Below are 14,081 nucleotides of genomic sequence, written 5' to 3' on the forward strand. Positions count from 1 at the left end.
TCTTCCACATACATAGGTTTAAGCCATGTGCAGGTCAAGAGACTGACCAGCTGAGACTGGAGGCAGAATAGGGTCTCATCCAACACAAACATGGTTATAGTATGGAATTGTGAGAGGTAAGAAAAGGATAGAGTGGTAAAACATGAAAAGGTCTCCTGTAGTCACACTTGTCTGGAGACTGAAACTAACCACTGAAATAAATGTTTCACTCACTTAAAAGGAAGAATACATTTTCCGTTGATCATCTGGACTGTTGTCTTACAGTCTCTATAATGTTTAACTTAAGTCCTATAGTCTGCAGCTTGACAATTTTGTTAAAATGAGTCTAAACTGGAAAAAAAAATTATATAGTAATCAAATTTAATCTCTTTTTAAAGAAATGTCATGATAAAGGCTAACTATTCCCTCAAGATGACTAAGCCAGATACTTCTGTGCAATGCCTCTTCATGCTAGATAAAACACCACATAGAAAGTAGTACTTTGAATTCAATGGAAACTGGATTACCAACTAATTTAGCACATAAACTCACTGATACATGATTTTATCTCAGACTGTCCTTCCCAAGGAACTACATCCATCCAGATTTCCAACAGAAAAAAAAAATATTGTTTTTATAATCATAAAAATCTTAATGTTTATTTGTCTTCCCTCTACTGCTAACTCCTATTTCTTTGAAAAATATCAGAAAACTGAATTGCTCAATAATATTAAAAATCTCAGTCATTTCAAGCATAGACTGTATTTTTTAAATAAGAAGGCTTTCTCTTTGGAAAACAGAAAGAAATGTCAAAAATCCTCTGACACCATTTCATCTGGTTCGTTTCTTCTTGATCCCTATGAGTACCCACTTCATCAGGATGACTGCCTCCCCCCAACCACCCTTCTCAGTGCATTCTTCACATCCTTGTTTCTGAGACTGTAGATCAGGGGGTTCAGCATGGGAATCACCGTGGTGTAGAACACAGAGGACACCTTCTCCTGGTCCATAGTATTGCTGGAAGGAGGCTTGAAATACATGAATGTTATAGACCCAAAAAAGATGCCCACAGCCATGAGATGGGAGCTACAGGTGCCGAAGGCTTTGGACCGGCCCTCAGTGGAGCGAATATGGAGGATGCTAGAGAGGATGAAAGCATAAGAGACGAGAATGGCAAGAGTAGGACCTAGTGTATTAACTCCTCCAATAATAAACAGCAGTATCTTACTGATATGGGTGCTGGAGCAAGATAAAGTCAGCAAGGGCAGAATATCACAAAAGTAATGACTGACAATATGAGACCCACAGAAGGACAGCATTGACATGCGGGAAGTGTGGACTGTGGCCCCAAACAAACCCAGCGAGTACACCACAGACATCATGATGGAGCAGACCTTGTGGGACATGACAATGTTGTAAAGCAGTGGGCTACAGATAGCAACATAACGGTCATATGCCATGGCTGTTAGAAGATAACCTTCTGCAATGGCCAAAGAAATGAACATATAAAGCTGAGTCATGCACTCTGGAAAGGAGATGTTGTTCCTCTCTGATACAAAGTTCACCAGCATCTTAGGGGTAATGGCAGAGGAGTAGCAGAGATCAATGAAGGACAAATGACTGAGAAAGTAATACATTGGAGAGTGAAGTTGAGAACTAATGGCAATTAACAGGATCATTCCCAGGTTCCACACAACTGTGACCACATATATTCCAAGAAACAGGAGGAAGAGTGGCAACTGGAGCTCTGGGAGTTTTGTTAACCCTTCAAGGATAAAATCAGTCCCTGAAGACAGATTTGAAGTAGCCATTTTCTTACAAAATTGTATCTGTTAAAAGAGATAAAAGAGGGACATTAAGCTTATTTTCTGATTTCCAAAGCAGAATTTCATACTCTTGGTGGACTGCATTTCTGACACCCTCATGGATAACATGACTTCATCCTTACCAAGGACCTCTTAAAACCTCAAGGACAAAGACTCCAAATGAAACCCAGAGCCAGGATTCCACCCAAACCCAACCATGCTGAAAACTCCTCTTGAAGTCAATGTCACTTCATTTGGTTCCCAGGCTTAAGCTCTAATGACTACACGTTGAGAAAAACCACAAACTTTCCATAAAGGAGTTTTTTGTTCGTATTATTAAAATAAGACATCTTACCCTCTTTGTCTGAGCATATGCTAATAGAACCTTCTGACATCATGAGCTCATGGCTTCAGATCTAGCTGTGAGAACTGTCTATTTCGGTTCTCCACGACCTCCATGAATCAGCCAGCATACTTGTCATTCTCTAAAACTGGGGACTGTGGAACATGAAGATGTCTCTGTAGAGATCATGAATATAGAAAAGAACTTATAGAAATGGCTCTAATCCCTTCTGATACTCATTCTCTTACATCCAATTTCTGAAAGGAAAATCTGAGGAGGCCAGGACATTTTCCCTTTCATGGGAAATTGGATTGATAAAATTGCAGGGCCATAGGCCATCTTTGACTATAATTTAGATCTTTCTTTTACAGAAACAGCAAAAAGTAGTGTTAGCATTCAGGTGAAACACGTTAACCATCAAGAAATCATTACATCTGCCCTGCACCTGCACTCCCATCCATCTTTCAAAATAAAGTCTCACTGACATTTCTTTCAAAAATTTATATCAGAGTTATAGGTCTTATTGTTCACCAAATTTGTTTTTCCTAAACTTCAATATAAAAATTGTATATTGCATAAAGAGTCAAGATTTATAGTTTTCTTTGTGACATTTGAATAATATAAAGTATTATTTGAATTCATGACATTGAAGAGAGAAACATTAAGAATCAGGACCAAGATATGGCTTTAAATTTTATTTTTCCAAAATTAAAAAAAATACTAATGAAGAAAAAAATTCCATACACAAAAGAATACATTACTTTGCTTTTATTTTTCACAACAAAATATTTTTCATGATCACAACATAAAAATTGTGAAATTCGTTGCAATATATTTTTACTATATAACTTTACAGCATGTTAATTGTATTCAATATATATGTCGATTTAAAGGATGAATTAGGTGGGATGTTATCTCCAAGAAAACAAGAAGAGATCCAAATCTCTAAATTCAGGAAATTAGCTAATACACTAAGAGAAAGAGAATCAGAGTTGCCAGAATGAAACACCATGCAGCCCCATTGATAATGCCCAAGAAATTGGACCATCATCACATGAAGAGTGTGAAGTTTTTCAATGAATTGTTCAGATGGACACAACATTTGTGATGCTCACAGAGAAATCAACACACTGTGAAAGTTAGTAGAGACAGAGATGAAGCATTTGGGGTTCAGACCTATTTATTGGGTACCATAGTTTTTGCTAAGCTCAAATAGCACTAAATTTCATTTTGTAATCTCAGATAATATAAAAATCCTTTCCATTAGGAAGACTAATCCACAAAACAGAACCTCAGTAATCTTATCTCTCTGACTAAAAAACGTTCCTGCTGATTTGAAGACAAAAATTGCTGATCTGCCAGAGTAAATAAAACACATTAGTTTATGCTTTGATAGTGCCCAGCATATTGAGGAACCCACAGATGGGCAGGAATACATAATTTAAGTGCCGATATTTATTCAGTGACTTACAATCTCATTTTTACAAAACAACTGAATGTAAGTAAAGCACCTTTAAGAAATCAATTATAAGCATCACATTATCCATTTATTAATGTTCTTTAATTTACCAGCCTAAATTGGATATTTCTTAAAACTATATCACCATTTTTGTTAGGAAATCATTTAGCATACCTGAAAGAGAGCAGAATGAAGACACCAAATTTGAAAAGGGTAGGCAGACAAAGATTTTAAACAAAATTGAGGGTGGCAGAAAAGTCCAGAATTTAAAAAAAAAAAAAATCCTCAAATAGCCGAGCTATCTAAATCTCCAGAAAGTTGGGACAGGGAAAAATGCACCTAAATACATAAAATAGCCAATTTGCATAACTGTCATTGCCCTGAATCATTGTCAAAAGAACATTTATTTATTTCCAATATCTTCAATTTAGAAAGTTAGGGGAACATGAATTGCAATATTTAAATTTCCTATCAAAGTAATTTAGTAGTTGAGTCACTTTGAAAATCACTAAAAATAAAGTATTTCCATATGTAAGATTTCACTGAAAATAAAATGTTATTTCATCAAAAGAAAGTGAAAATAATTGGTTACTATTTGCATGGGTCTATGCTTTCCTTCAGCACAGGTGACCATATGTGATGTGGTCTCCTATAAGAAGGTACTGCTTTGATTTTCCACCAGATTTTACCCATGTTTGGTGACCTACAATTCTACTGCCTTTAAAGCTTTGTAAAACAACAATACTGTAAGTAAAGTGCTTCTTGCTATTCACCTTGAGAAATATAAATGCATTTCCAAGAAAAGTATCTGGTTGTTTGTACATCAGCAATTCATGAATGTGAGAGTACATGCAGTTTATTTGGATCTTACAAGTTACCCACAGAATTGTCAGTATGTAAATGAAATTATATATATATATATATATATATATATATATATATATATATATATATATAATTATATGTGAGCCTCATTAGAATAAAAATGAAATTTAGAGTTTTACTTTTTTAATTTAACATAGATGAACAAATTTGTAGATGAACATAGATGATTATGACTTAACATAGATGAACAATCCTTCTTATAAATTCCTACTTTTAAAATATACAATTATGTAAAGTAGGTATTGATCTGTTATTTTTCCCAGTGGAAAGATTGTATTTAGTAAAAATTTGCCTATACCAACCTCCTGAGTGCTATAAAATATAGAATACAGTTGTCAAAGAAATCCCAGGGTTCTCATTTTGTGGAAGTATTTTTTTTCAAGGGATACAATTAAATTATATTCACTAGATATCAGAATCTCAAATGCCATTGCAGTTGTCCCTTTGGACTCTGATAAAGATGGCATTTTAGGCAAGAGAATAGAGTTAATAAATTTAATCTTCTGTGTAGTGAATGAGGACTACCTTTTCAAGGGATTCAAATGCAATGGAAAGGAGATCTTCCAATATTCATTAAATTATCCCAAACAAATGTTATAAAATATCTGTATGAATTTCATCTGAATGAAATATTTGTTCATTTCACATCCTATCCCCTATTACTGAACGATGACATAGGCTTCTTGTTTGGAAATCGGATGAAAGCAGGACTGTTCTCCCTGGTGTAGGGTCTGTGTAACAGGACAGGTCATTTACCCCTGAGTCTATTTCCTCATCAATAAGAAGAGTATTTTGAGGACAAACTGTATCAACATCTGCAAGTTTTAAACCACTATGTGACTCTGAGTAATTATTTTATTTGTTTTGTTATTAATTTATAAAATAGTTTCTGAATTTGCTCTTTGATTTACTTGAGTTCTTCCCAAAGGAGCAAATAGCCTCAACCAGAGATATAAATGGGAAAGCAGGTGAGAGCATGGTCTGCTCAAGATCAGGAGGAGAAGTAAGTTGGTTCCTGGCTGTCACGAAACAGACTGCAGTTATTCTACTGTAGTTATTCTACTCCTCGATTTATATCCAAAGGACTTAAAATCAGCATACTACAGTGACGTGGCCACATCAATGTTTATAGCAGTTCAATTCACAATAGCTAAACTATGGAACCAAAGTAGGTGTTCTTCAATAAATAAATAAATAAATAAACAAATACACACACATATATGTGAAAATATATATATATATATATATATATATATATATATATATATAATACACACACACATATATGCATATATGTTGTATATAATGGAATATTAGTCAGTCTTAAATAAGAATGAAATTATAGCATTTGCTGGTAAATGGATGGAGCTGGAGAATATTATGCTAAGCAAAATAAGCCAACCCTAAAGAACCAAAGGCCAAATGTTGTCTCTGATATGTGGATGCTAATTCATAATAAGATGGGGGTAGCTAGTAAAGAATAGATGTACTTTGGATTAGAAGGGAATGAAGGGAGGGAAGGGGGTGTGGTGTTAGAAATGATAGTAGAATTAATCAGACTTTATTACTCTGTGTGCATGTATGATTACACAACCATTGTAACTCTACATCATGTATGACCAGAAGAATGAGAAATACTCCATTTATGTATGATGTGTTAAAATGCATTCTACTGCCATGAATAACTAATTAGAACAAATTAAAAAATTTAAAAGTCTTATCTGTTTTTAATTATTCTATAAGAATTGTGATATTTGGATTGAGAAAACTGAGATAATATTTAAGTTTTAGTCTCTTGTTGATCTAAAGAATGCTTCCTAGTTTTTATAGTTGAAGGAAGTGGTTAGTAATCAGCTATTAGCTTCTGCATTTCCTCTTATTTCTTATAATCTTATGTTGTTAAAAATAGGTGTTTGAATTAAATGTCAATCAAGGAAGTGAATGAATCTAAAAAATTATATAGACAGTACATATTGGGATCTCTGAGAAAAACAGTATAAATAAGTAAGGCTTGACTACTATGCTGCACAATAAAATCAGCAATTCCTCTTGGACTATACCCAAAAGACCTAAAAACAGCATACTACAGGGACACAGCCACATCGATGTTTATAGCAGCACAATTCACAATAGCTAGACTGTGGAATCAACCTAGATGCCCTTCAATGGATGAATGGATAAAAAATGTGGCATTTATACACAATGGAATATTACTCAGCACTAAGAAATAACAAGATCATGACATTTTCAGAGAAATGGATGACATTAGAGCAGATTATGCTAAGTAAAGTTAACCAATCCCTAAAAATCAAATGCTGAATGTCTTCTCTGATATAAGGGGGGTGACTCAAAATGGGTAGGGAGGAAGAGCATGAGGAGAAGATTATCACTAAATAGGGAAGAGAGGTGGGAGGGAAAGGGAGGGAGAAGGGGAATTGCATGGAAGATGGACGGAGACCCTTATCGTTTTACAGAATCATGTATGATGAGTGAGACAGAGTGTTGGTGCTGTGTTGAGTGTGAATTTTTTAAACCAGCATCACCATATTGTGTTGTGAGAGTGAACAATTTTTTTTATAGTTCCCCAGATCGATAAATGGAGAGAAAGTTTTCTTGAAAATGAATGACATTCAGATTTTCATACATGATATTCAAATGATTTAGTTAATGATATTTAGGACTTTTGATATGATATGAAAATTAATGGCATTTTAGATTGATTTCATGCTGCAATGGGTTTCTGAATTTTAGGGAATCATGTAAAAGTGTGAGTATATTTTACATGTTGAACAGAAATGAATCTTTGGGAGCCAGAGCACGGACATTGGTAGACTGAATGTTATCACAAAAATGTCCAGGTCTCAATTCTAGAAACTGTGAATATTTTAGAAAATAGTTAAAGAGGCTTTGGTGTGTACATATTTTAAGGGTATTGAGAGAGAGGATTTTCTGGGTTACCTGGGTAGGCCACATGTAACTGAAGCGTCCAATAGAAGGGAGGCAAGAACAACAGAGGCAAGAGGTTGGAGTGTTGTGGAGGTGAGACGCAAACCAAGCAACCCCAGCAGCCTCTCGAAGTCGACAAAGTCAAGGACTCCAGAAAGGATCAGCTCTGTCAGCACTTTGACTCTGACTGACTGAGACTCATGTTGGACTTCTGACCTACCCAGCTGTTTGATAATAAATCCATGTTGTTTCCAGCCACTAATTTTATTATAGATTTTTTTACAGAAACAATAAGAAATTAATATATATGATAAATGGAAGACAACACAAGTTTTATACTAGAAAAATAAAACAGAGTTTATCCAATGTGTACTGATTTGACAATAATATGTAGGATGGTTTGAATTGAGAAGAAATAGTAGATAGGCATTTAGGATGCCATTTAAAGTCAGAAAAGTGAGGTTATGCACTATTCATGTTTCTGTGTCAGACTGAAGTCTATTACCATTTTGTTCTCCAGGTTCATCTATGTCGTTGAAATTTCAGAATCTCCTCCTTTAGAGGTGAATATTACTTCATGATGCATATTTATGCATGGGTCTGTGTATACATAGGTAAATAGATGAAAACATATAACTGAAGCTACTAATACTGGAAAATCTGCTAAAAGAGTATATTTCAGGTTCTCTTACCTGCTCCAAATAAAAAAAAATAATGTACCTGAGAGGATGGCTATGCTAATTTGCCTGATTATAATTATCTCACTATGTCATTTTATGTCAAAATAACATGTTGTATATCTTGAACACAATTTAAAAATTATACTTAGAGGATACTAAATGCCTAGAGACAAAAAGAAATGAAATAAGAGAAAAATCATGTTGAAGTTAAAATTAATATGAAAAATCAACTGTTTGTAAGTTAAATATTTCTAGTATACATACATATATATGACCAGAGAAAATTATTGATATTTCCTCATGAAAATTATGGGACAAATGAACATGAACCACATGGACATGCTGTAACTTAGAAGAATCTGTGGGACTTAAGAGCAGTTGACTGATAAACTGCTTGTCATGATTCATATACTTATCAGACAATTTTGTGTGTGATATCTTCATGCAGAAGATTGCAATCATCTATTACAATTTATGTTTGTGTTTATGTTAGAAAAAGACCTTTTTTGCCTTTGACCAGAACAGATATGAAAGATTTAGATTGCTTCAATTTGACCTAAAAATAAAAGAAAAATAGCATAAAGATATTAAAAGGACAGCAATATCATCCTACAGGGAAATAGCCATGTTTTTCACCTCTGCTATATTAAATTTGGAAGAATTGTTCAAGGATACAAAAGGTGATGGTGGTATTTTGATCTATTGGAATATTTACTATAACTATTATACCCCAGGATAATGAGACACAAAACATCTCAATAACAATTACTGTAATTGTGACATCATGATCACTATCATAACATATAATTATTATTTTAAAAAGAGAAAACTAGGGTGGATTAAGGATAATCTCCAGAAGCTAAGAAAGAGTCAGAGAACAAAGTTTCCTTCAGGGCCCTATCTGATACTTAATTCCAGATTTGTAGTCTTGAGTACTTAAAAAAAAAAGTTTCAGTTGTTTACTCAGTGTATAACAGTTTGTTACAACAGTCCTAGCAACCAAATAAACTATGCAAGATTTGCATGTTTTTATTTTCACTGATCTTATTTAACCATACTAAATATCATAATTTACTCATAAGATAGGAATGATAGGGCTGGGGTGTAGCTCAGTGATAGAACATTTATCTCATATGCACAAAGCCCTGAGTTTAATGCCCAGTAACACAAAAAGAAAAGAAAATTGCAGAAATTTGCAAGATTTTAAATAAAGAACTAAATAAAAGCATCTGGTCAACATTGCCATAAACATGTCAGGAGTTCTTAAGGAGCTAATTGATGAATGATGATGACTTCTGTTTCTTCTGGAAATAAAAGAGAAATATTGAGGAAAAATAAAAATGTGTGTATTATAGAAATTGCTTTGTGTCCATCTGAAGATTAAGTTATTTGTTTGAAAATAAATTTATACATAACATTCTTATACAAAATATTCATAAACATAATTTTGAGACAATAATTGCAATATTTTAAAAACTGAATTTACTTGAAATGCTTGAAATTATTGTGTAATGTGGTACCTTAATCTGTTGATTTTTAAAAATAGTGTCTACAGATTTTTAGAGGAAAGAAAAGTTAACATTGCAATGTGGCATGAGGTGCTGCTATGGGCCAGGGGGATTCAATTAAGCCCCCTCCTCCTGAGAGCCGAGGTACAAGAATTTCATGGGTTGACATGTACAAAGACAACGTGGGCACCAGGAGTGGGGAGAAATTTCCAGAGTGAAAGTGAAAAGCTCATGTCAGATTTGAAGTGAAACAACCTCAATGCAAGCTGGGTCTCAGATATCACAGTGATAAAACCATGCCTCATGTCGGCTTAAATGAGAGGCTGACTGAGACAACATGACATGGGAAAGCAGAGGAATCCTTGTCTAATTGGTACTTAAAATCCACTGAAACAAAGGGAAATATAAAGAACAAACATTCAAATGATCATATGATTGTCATAAGCAGTACAATCTAAAATGAAAAACAGCCATTTTTTTGAGACAACATAGAAGGACAACATGGCAAAGTTGACTTTCAAAGATGAATTTCCTGAGGAAGTCACTTTAAAATCCTATGGCCTTAAAAGTTACGTTTTTCTAAGACAGATTCTGGTACAAATTTTTACTCATTATCCTGGGGTATAATAGTTATAGTAAATATTCCAATAGATCAAAATACCACCATCACCTTTTGTATCCTTGAACAATTCTTCCAAATTTAATATAGCAGAGGTGAAACATGGCTATTTTGTTAATGTGATATTTATGGATATTAATCAATGGATATGGTATGTATATATGGTTTATAAGGTTTTCCTATAAATATTTCATAAGAAGAAACAAGAAAAATTTTTTGAATCTACTGGATTGTTTCAGGTTCTGTGGGTGTGATCATGTACTATATATACAGGAGACTTCCTGAGACTAAAATCAAACACAATTGGACAATAAGAAGGCACACACACACTGGAAGAACAAAGGCAATGCAGGGGGTATGTTGAATAACACAAGCACAGCATGTTCATATCTGAAACTCAAACTTTAAAGTTCTGATTAGGTCGTTTCAGTAAGAAAAAATATGGTAAATAACAAATTATATATATGGAGGCATAGGGCAGGCTAAAATTGCGAACAAACTAGTGATTACAACTGCCATACAGTTATATTTTTTATATGGAGAGATTAAAAACATTTGTAATCACCGTTGGAAGATGATATTTTTATTTTTATGCTTAGAATTGAAATGAATTTAAAACAACAGCACAGAACAGAGGTAAAGTGATTGGGTTGCTTTTAATTAGTTTATTTGTCCATATCATTCTTAGTATTTCTTCTAATCTGTGCCTTAGTGATACTTGTAAGATAAAAGCTCACATGGAAAATGGCATAAAAAGGTCATGGGGGGATAAAAAATGGCAGTAAAATCCCACCAAAATGTTGATAGATGCACTAAGATGAAATAGATCCACTCAGAAAATATGGTGACAGTGTGAATAAATCACCCTTCTGTTACTTCTGTTCATAATAAAGATTTTCTGTTCTTTTCATGCAACTTTAACATCTTTATTCCTCAAGCTGTAGAATGAAGGAGGTTCAGCATGGGAAAATTACTAGCATAAAGGACATAATATCCATTTCCTTGATTCATAGAGCTAAACAATGATAGATGCAGATCCAAAAAGACCACATGCACCAGCATGTGAGAGCTGCAGAAGGTACAGGCTTTGGCCATGCCCTAGTGGGCCAAACAAAGAGGATGCTGGCAATAATGAAGATATTCAGCTAAGGATGGTTAGGATTTGGACAATGATGTTAAGTGAACCAAAACATAAAATTAGCCATTTGTTGACACAGGTATTAAATTGAGAGAGACTTAGGGAGAAATAATGAAGTACAGAAATAATGGTTGATGACATCAAACTTGAAAAAATTAACCCTAATCATACAGACTTTGAGCTAATAAACCACATATGTACTAAATACCCCTAAAATCAGGGAAAAGGAGTTCCAATGAGGTATGTTGAACATATCTCATATGTAAACAAGATATGTAAACAAGGGTCTAGAGATGGCAACAGAGCACTCATAGTTTTGTTCTATTTTTCTTTCATCAGTATGGGCTCAAAGTATTTTTATTATTTTCATTATATTAGGTGAAAATATCATGGAAATTATCTGGAAGACAGAAACAGTGATATAGAGAAATAGGGGATGTTTGATATGTAGAAAGGAATTCTTAAAAGGCTCTAGACCCACCATTAGTTATGTAGACCAAGTATCATTTCGAGTAACATCATAAGTCTGGGAACAAGCTCTCTAAGCTCAATAATTTTCTATTTGAGACCTGGGGTATCCAGTCAAATAATGAGCTTCAATTTATTTATTTATTTTTATTAGTTGCTCAAGACAATACAGTGATCTCGACATATCATACATTTGATTATTTTTTGTTGAAAAGGGGAATTATTGCTAGGTGCAGTGGTGCACATCTGTAATCCTAGCAGCTGTGGAAGCTGAGTCAGGAGGATCACAAGTAAAAAGCTAGCCTTAGCAATTTAGTAAGGCTCTAAGCAATGTAGCAAGATCCTATCTCTAAATTAACTATAAAAAGGGCTGGGGATATGGCTTAGTGGTTAAATGCACCTGGGTTCAATCACTAGTACCAAAAAAATAAGCATTTCTCTGAAGAATTACAGTAAATATTCAATGAAGTATCCATTTAAAATTATAGGTACAGTTTTTGATATTTAATAAAATTTCAATAGCATATGTTACCACTATGTCCACCACCATCATCATCACTACTCTACTATTATTAAAATATAAAGCCACATCCCTTTGAAGCCTCACGTATCTTTTGATCTTATCCTTTATATTTCTTCACATAGACTTACTACAATATATGTCTAAAGACAGAGTAATAGAGGGTAATTTTGGAGATATGTTACCTAAGAAATGTATGGAAAGCATGACTAATATTTCAAAGCTTGAAAACATAAACCCATTGAATTACAGGCTAGGCAAACTGAAGACCTATTTCTATATGATAATAACACATTGATTTTATTCACGAACATGCTCACCTATCCAGCATTTCTTCAGGGCTGATTTGACATCCTTATTCCTCAAGCTATAGATCAGGGGGTTCAGCACGGGCACAACAGTTGTATAAAACACAGAGGACACTTTTCCTTGGTCCATGGAGCTGACTGCTGACGGCTGCAGGTACATGAATGCAGCAGATCCAAAGAAGAGAGCAACAGCAGAGATGTGGGAGCTGCAAGTGCTGAAGGCTTTGGCTCTGCCCTCAGTGGAGCGAATGCGCAGGATGCTGGCTATGATGAAGATGTAGGAACCAAGGATGGTTAAGGCAGGAGTCAAAATGTTAAAGGCACTTAAGAAAAGAACCAATAACTCATTGATGTAGATGCTGGAACAGGATAGCTCCAACAGTGGAAAGAGATCACAGAAATAATGATTTATCACATTAGTCTTGCATAAGAAAAGTCTCAACATGAAGACTGTGTGAATTGTAGACCCAATGATACCCAAAATGTAAACTCCGGCTGTGAGCCAGAAGCAGAGGTGATGAGACATGATGACACTGTAGAGCAAGGGACTACAGATGGCAACATAGCGGTCATATGCCATTGCAGCCAACATGTGACACTCTGAGATGGCAAAAACAGAGAAGAAGTAGAGCTGAGTCATGCATTCAGGGTAGGAGATGATGTTCTTCTTCATCACAAAGTTCACCAGCATTTTGAGAGTTATGACAGTGGAATGACACATGTCAATGAAGGACAGATTGCTGAGAAAATAATACATGGGAGTATGCAGGTGAGAGCTGAGTGAAATTAGAGTGATCATGCCCAGGTTCCCCATGACTGTGAGCACATAGATTCCCAGGAAGAGAATAAAGAGGGGCAGCTGGAGCTCTGGTTTGTCTGTTAATCCAGCCAGGATGAACTCAGTCACTATGGAATGATTTCCATTCTCCATTATCCTGTTAAATTTTCAAAAAGAGAAAACTAGTGAACTTTCCTGATGATCTATGTGTGTGTGCATGTGTGTGAGTGTTGGGGGTATTCTATGGGTGTTATTATTTTAGCCATTACTAGAGGTAATGTAATGCAAGAATATCTTTTGCTTCTGTTTCTCTGAGTTATACAGTGCTTCTGCTGGATCAAAAGAGGAATTACTGACATGAAAGACTTTAAAATTAAAGTAGTTTGTAAGTTTTCGAAAGAGCACCATTTTTAAAAAATTTTTACATGTTTGAAGGAAGGTGGTTTTTGAGAACTCTGTTTTTCTGTTTTATATTCTATATACTCTATTAATGTCAGATGTATCAAATAGCACAAAGATCAAATTTCCATTTGACTTAGAATAAGGAAAAATAGCAAATGCTTTCTATGATTTTTCAATATACTTCTTAGAGTTATATATATATTATATATATTATATATATATTATATTATATATATATTATAT

The 14,081-nt window shown here is 34.4% G+C and overlaps 2 protein-coding genes across 2 annotated transcripts; both read right to left on the reverse strand.

Moving 5' to 3' along the window:
* Positions 1-854: 854 nt before the first annotated feature.
* LOC124103184 (olfactory receptor 8D2-like) lies at positions 855-1,790 on the reverse strand. Its single transcript, XM_046459696.1, has one exon. It carries the CDS (start codon positions 1,788-1,790, stop codon positions 855-857), a length of 936 nt encoding a protein of 311 aa, XP_046315652.1.
* Positions 1,791-11,056: 9,266 nt separating this feature from the next.
* Positions 11,057-13,592, reverse strand: LOC124103155 (putative olfactory receptor 8G3). Its single transcript, XM_046459656.1, has 2 exons — positions 12,671-13,592; positions 11,057-11,127 (listed from the first exon to the last, which is right to left on the reverse strand). The coding sequence occupies exons 1-2, from the start codon at positions 13,587-13,589 to the stop codon at positions 11,057-11,059; spliced, it is 990 nt and encodes a 329-aa protein (XP_046315612.1). The 5' UTR covers positions 13,590-13,592.
* Positions 13,593-14,081: the final 489 nt, after the last annotated feature.

This window comes from Marmota monax, unplaced genomic scaffold, assembly GCF_021218885.2.
Source record: "Marmota monax isolate L192 unplaced genomic scaffold, Marmota_monax_Labrador192_F-V1.1 WCK01_AAM20220418_F8-fsc00409, whole genome shotgun sequence".
Lineage (NCBI taxonomy): Eukaryota > Metazoa > Chordata > Mammalia > Rodentia > Sciuridae > Marmota > Marmota monax.

Excerpts from the sequence above, each read along its gene's own strand:
- LOC124103184 (XM_046459696.1), bottom strand. The coding sequence starts at position 1,790 with ATGGCTACTTCAAATCTGTCTTCAGGGACTGATTTTATCCTTGAAGGG.
- LOC124103155 (XM_046459656.1), bottom strand. The coding sequence starts at position 13,589 with ATGGAGAATGGAAATCATTCCATAGTGACTGAGTTCATCCTGGCTGGA. Across the intron at positions 11,128-12,670 it reads CCTGAAGAAATGCTGGATAG|AACAGAAAATCTTTATTATG; the intron begins GTGAGCATGTTC and ends TTGCATGAAAAG.